This window comes from Branchiostoma belcheri, unplaced genomic scaffold, assembly GCF_001625305.1.
Source record: "Branchiostoma belcheri isolate BF01 breed outbred unplaced genomic scaffold, Haploidv18h27 scaffold79, whole genome shotgun sequence".
In the NCBI taxonomy this organism is placed as follows: Eukaryota; Metazoa; Chordata; class Leptocardii; order Amphioxiformes; family Branchiostomatidae; genus Branchiostoma; species Branchiostoma belcheri.
Genome location: NW_017804453.1, coordinates 924869 through 931195, shown reverse-complemented (window position 1 = coordinate 931195; position 6327 = coordinate 924869). Strand labels below are relative to the sequence as shown.

Genomic DNA, 6327 nt, shown 5'->3' with positions numbered 1-6327 from the left:
TGCTTAGACTCCTGACGCAAGTTAGCAGTCATCTTACGGAGGCATTTATGGGTGTCTGCCAGATCCATGGAGTGCTATTACTCCAAAGTGGGGAAGAGATTAGTGCTAATGTACATATTCTATCAGTTTAGTGTACTCTCGTTCTCCCGTCGTATCGGTCAATACTTGATCTGGAAGCACGTGGCATTTTCTGTTCAAAGAGCAGCTTAAACTATCCCCTCTTAAAGAGCTTCACGTATCAGTAAAACGAAGGACACTGTTCAGATATGAAACACAATTTCGTTGGTAACGCTATGTTTGTTTTATTAGGCATAGATATGAATAAAACAAGATTGAAGCCAGGGATATGGACTTAAGCCCCGGTCACATACATCGTACAATGCGCCTACGATGGAGGGTTTCGACCGTAAATTTGAGCCTCGGAATAAATGGGCACAGTACTTTGAAAATTAAAATCAAAGCTACGACATACGATGATGCATGTACGTGTTTCCTTGCGGAAAAAAACATTAATTGTAGGCGCATTAAGATAGAAAGAAAAGACCTGTAATTCTGTGAGCGTCCTGACATGTAGTATATGTATATATACCGAGTACATTGTAAGGATAAAGTTTCCAAGCAAAACTTTGTTGTACTTCGCCAAACCAGACTGTACATTGTGATGCATGACTTCACAAATCTTTTAATACTGCCATCAAGGAAATTCGTATGTCCATCTAGGACATTACGTCAGAGTGTACGTAGGTTTACGTAGACACATCCCTAAGTGGACCGAGTTATGAGGTGTGTGATGAGCTAGTACGACACAAAAGCCTACTTGTTAATGTTTTATCAATGATGTGTTATACTTAGACCCTATCAATAAAGAATGGGCGGAGAAGTACAGTAATGACTTTGTTTCGTGACTAAGTTACCCTTGGCTTTTCGAGACATTTTATTAGCTTTTTTGTAACGTCTTGATCCTTTCTTACTCATTTGGGACATCTCGTGAAATTTGCATGCATCTATTTGGTTTAGATATAAACCTATCACATCAGCCAAACATCCATATGGTAACCTCATATCTCCGCATATTTTCCTTGAAACAATTATATTGTTCATCTGCTCAAACCATCCGCGAGAGTGAAATAAAGACTCTTCTTGAGGTATACAGTTTCAAATCCATGTCATCTGTCCAAGATTATCTAGAACATGCACTGAACTACAGATTATAGCCCGGCAGTCTACAATCATACATACAAAATCATACAAGGCAAAATGTATACTTTAACATAGACGTGAAATTCAGGTAGCAAATTTCTCAAAATGCAGAAAATAGCGTTTCAAATTGTTTAGATTTAAAGGTCGTCCTGCGTCTAAGGCAAGTCTCCAACATCTCCGTACTCCCCCCCCCCCCGTCCCGACGAAATTTCCTGCTGCCGCCTCTCCTTCAGATAAAGTGAAGCTAGTGCACTTCGTAAGTATCATCTCATTAGTCAGTAGGTTTGTTGTCCCATGGCTATGACGCAACACCCATCACTTTTGCGGCCTCAACAGTAACTGCCTCGCCACAATATCTTTCAAATCACTGAACTTGACCTGAGATTTCTAAATGGGGTAGAAACGTCGTCTCTTCCTGACTGATACAAGATTTAAACACTTCCACGGCCAATAGATAACATAATACAGCCACTATGAAAATAGCCGACGAATATCGCTGCATTAATTTGCTGTCCCAATCCATCATTTTGCTAAGATAAGAATCCCGCCACTATCATATCCTTGCAATTAACTCACTAAACTGCGGAAGCTAAGATTTCCAAATGGACTTTTTTCTAGTGCTAACGTCCGAAAGAAGCAGTATTGACATTTTTGGGTACTTAACATTATGGATGCATATGCGGTTCAAATGAGTTTTTTTCATCAAAGGAAGACACTGAATATTCATTTAATAGGCCCAGGAGACAGCCCTGGTCCTGATGCATTTCAGCTTTGCATTGGTAAACTGTATTCGCTGTATCTAGAGATAAACCCTACTTATCGACCCTACTTTTTTCCACGACTGTAACCGAAAACACATAATGTTTTTTCTTGGCCTTACATTTCATATTTGTGTGTAGGTGGAACGTAGGTACAAGGGATGATCCTGGCTTCCCCCGCTCATTCATAAATTACGTTAGTCACCTCTCGCCACGAGAGCTAGCTATAAAAAGACGACGAGTCCACCCTTTCGACCACTTCTCCCGCTACCAGACGTTTCCGTAAGCCTTGAAGAAGAAGTATGTTTCGAGCCACGCTGTGTCTTGTGGTGCTGAGTGTGCTGGCGGTGGGTCTGGCTGATGAGGCCGAGGACACGCGGCGCTTCATCACGATGCTGGAGCTGGTTATGAACAACACCCCGCCTGGAGGGTCCCGCATGTCAGTGATGATGGCCAAACTGTGCGACCGTTTCCCCATCCAGTGTAGCAGGATCGGAGAGGGGACCTGGACAGGGAGTGAGTCCATCTTTCATTCAACCACCAAATATGTAACCTATTGCTGGCTGTTTCTCTTAGTTTGTCTCTGTACTGTTTTGTTTTGCTTTCTTTAAACTTAACAGTCAAACCTGCCTAAGCGGTGACCCCTTCAGGCTGGCCACTTCGCCATCAAACCACGTTTTGCCGGTCCCGATTTTTTTCCATAGGCACAAACATTTAGCGGCCTCTAGAAGACCACTTTACCTCGGTCCCGGGGGTGGCCGTCTTACAGGTGTTTCTTTAATAACAAAAACAGGTCGTTTCCGAATGTCTACCAGTATATTGCCATCAAGTGAGACCGGGAAAAGAAGTAACATGTAAGGACCACAGTGAAATATTGTTACCTAGCTCAGCGTGACAGGAGTTACAAAGTCAAATCAGACATGCGTCCATCATCTACATTGTGCTGAAAGCTCCTCTTCCGTGTGATGAACGTTGTACATTACGGCGTACAGATCACCTTTTAACCTGCACACATCACTACTTAATCTTCCAAGACCTTTAGCTTTTGCCTACTGGGATATCCGGATAGAAAGACCCATCTCTGTAAGAAGGGACCAAGCGACATCACGAAAATCCTGACATTTCACGGCGATATTTCTCCTGCAATATAAAGCCGTATACATTTTGTCGGCTTTTAGGGAAGACAGATGAATAGTTCTGTCAGGCGTTAGTCCCGTGTGTATGTATCAGTGGGTCTTTCAACTTTCTTTTCCTGGCGATGATGTAAAGCGCTGTTTACAACTACTTTTGTACCCGCTGTTGACTACTAGTCTAGGTTACAGCGTATCGTACCTATGGACCAAGTTTCGCTTCTTCGATCGTACGTCTTAATGCACGCTTGCCTCCCTTCTGAAACAAATTCCAATGTAGTATCGAGGAGTAAGGACACTCCTTTCAACATGTTACAGAACGAAACACAGATATGCAAGACGGCGACTCTCCCACGGCGATGTGCTAATGTGTGGACCTTAGTACAAATCGTTTACAAGATTATAACCCTTATATGTAGCATGGAGGCTGACAATTTTGTCTTGTGGTTAGTGTTGTTGATATAGAATCTAAAAGTTCTGGGTTTGAATCCCTAGCAGACCACAGTGTTGTACCCTTGAGAAAGGCGCTTTACCTAGCTTCAGTAGGTTACGCCTCTTGTGTTTGAGGTGACCCACACTTCAAGCACGTTAATGATCCTATCACACTTATCGAAAGAGAAGCCTTCCCGGTGTGAGTGGATAAAACCTTACAGGCTAGTCTTATGCAGCTTGTACTTACTATACAGAACTGGTGTGTTACGCCTTAAGGCGGTAAATAAAAAAAATCTCTTCTCAGCTGAACGCCAGCGGCCTGTCCAGGATTGGAACCCCAAACCTTTCAATCCACAAACGTGATGCTCAACCACTAGAATTAACATTACACATGCTACTAATAATAAATATACAGTTTGCATGCTAGACACATCTTTATTTATTGCTCTACGCCTTCTTCTTTTTCTTCTCCAGGTGGCCACTCTCTTTCGTTGCCAAGATTTGGATAGATCGAAGTCTTAGTTCTTAAGGTAAGTTATTCCATCGCAATGTATAGCTATACCAGTGTGTTATATAATGTTTTTCTCGAACGTTTTTACGTACTAGTAACATATACTTCCATATGTTTCCTTTCATCTTTTGTCCCCGTTATATGAGAATTTATGAATGAGATTGTAGCAGCAACCTCACTACTAAAACATGTTGGCTCTGTGACTTATGGTTGAATCTTATGACTGAATTTCACCTTCGATATGACCTTATTTGGAGCGTGACGTTAACATAAAATCGGATGACTTTGGTCGGATGACATGCACTTGTAATCTTCTTTCTGCTGCCTAACCCCATAATAAACAGAGAATTTGTTGCCAAACGGCTACTTTAGTGTGCCAAACTTCGCGTCCATGACCTTGGTCTGTTCTTGGGTCTGTGGGGGAGGTTCTTTAGTATGATACAGCACGAGGTCTGAGAAGTTGCTCCAGGGAAGATTTTGTTATGCACACAAGGGCAAGGGGTGATTCAACTGGGGAGCTTTTTGCGCCGATAGCTGCGGCCCAAAATCTGTCGTGTTTCAGATCTTTGCTCCCTCAACAGGAGGGATCAGAGGAGAGCTAAAATGTTGCACGTATACATGATAAAAGCCCTGACACAACCAGGGGGTGTAATTAGATATAACATTTTTGAGCATTTCATGGAAAAAATGAAAAAAAAAGCTGAAAGGTTTGTAATACAATGTAAATAGACAGTTCACATATAGGTCAACTTTCTACCGCTGGTAGTGTAAGGGCTAGAGGGCTCGTAGTTCGTGGCTTATTCATCAAAGCCTCCCCTTGTAATCGGGACATTGATCAGAGATTACAGACCGCGGTCTCATTCGTCGCACAGAACATTTTACAAGATTACCCGTCCGTGTTCCTAATTTTAATCCCACGGGATTATTACATTGCTTTGAAGTATACCATGATGTTTTTTTTTCTCTTCTCGTTCACAGATATCCACACGATGTGCGTTTTGCTGCCTCGCCTATGACAGGACACGCAACTCAAACATCGGGAAACATGGTCAACAGATTTAATAGATATGTACAACTGCACAAAATTTACTCTTTTTATTTGACGGACACAACTGCAAGAGCAAGATCGCGGCGGCCCCACGACTCAACATTCAGAGTACAACTGTCGAAGATCCCATACAATTACAGACAGAACCCTTGATAAGACATCGGCGTCATTTTACAGTTCTGTGTCCAACGTTAGGTATTAACTATCGTTAAAATGTTCTGGCTTTAGATGAGATGGATCTCATTTTGTGGACTGAATCAGGCGGTACTTATGAATAGTTCAACCTGTAATCACTGAGACGAGTGTTTGAGTGAACATGTTTATAGGGATTAGTGAACAGAATAAACCACCAAAGGATGTACAACTTTTGTGATGGAGTGTTTAATATACAATACGAAAGATTCCAATCAGACGTGGACGCACTGGTAAAATGTTTTGCGCACTGAATGCCAAATGTAGCCCAATGGTAATTCAAAGATGGTACCACAGGGGACGTATTGATGACAGGTTGGTTGCGTTAGCTATAGCTTGCTTAACATTAAGGTGATGTTCACTTCCACAAAAAGGTGGTGCCTGTAACATAAAATGCAACACATCAGAAAAGGTATTTCAATTACCTTCAATACGGAAGTGATTTTTGAAATTGATATACGTAGTCTTGACTTTCATCTCTTTTGTTTTAGCATCGATGGAAGGAATGCATGCACCTCCCATAAAGAGATGACCTTTCCTGGGGCATTTCTGGGACCTTTGACCTAACTTCCTGCCAGTGTCCTTATATACACCATCTGAAAATTGAAATAACTGCAGACACACAAGCGAACACACCAACAGACACACACACAAACACACAGAGACACACAGAAATAAAGCCTCCGTGCATGGATGTAAAAGAAGGCCTCAGAGTGAACATATTATGGGACTTCCTCCGCCATAATGTCTCATGGTAGATGCAGAAACGAAGGTCAATGGACGTCAACGGAAGTCACGAAAGAGTACACCTGGCATATACACCATATGATAGTCTAGTGTTAATCATTCAGCTAGAATAAACCTGAATTACTTACATCAGAATTGGTGCCCTCGGATTCCCTCTCTTACTTTCGCGCCAGTCCACCCATGTAACAGCACAAACAGGTCATGTCGGGGGTAAAATCGCCTTTGGCCAAAATCGCGCGCGATCAAACATTCTCATCTTTACAGATTTGGGACAATAGGGGGCGACAAAGGCGAGAGAAAGATTGCATT

At 42.2% G+C, this 6327-nt stretch overlaps 1 protein-coding gene across 1 annotated transcript in view; it reads left to right on the top strand.

Moving 5' to 3' along the window:
• Positions 1 to 2222: 2222 nt before the first annotated feature.
• The window catches only part of LOC109485856, a 31745-nt gene continuing 27640 nt past the window's right edge, over positions 2223 to 6327 (top strand). The window contains 2 exon segments of the mRNA XM_019789528.1: positions 2223 to 2474; positions 5010 to 5022. Of these exon segments, the coding sequence (XP_019645087.1) occupies positions 2261 to 2474; positions 5010 to 5022 (227 nt within the window). The 5' untranslated portion in view covers positions 2223 to 2260.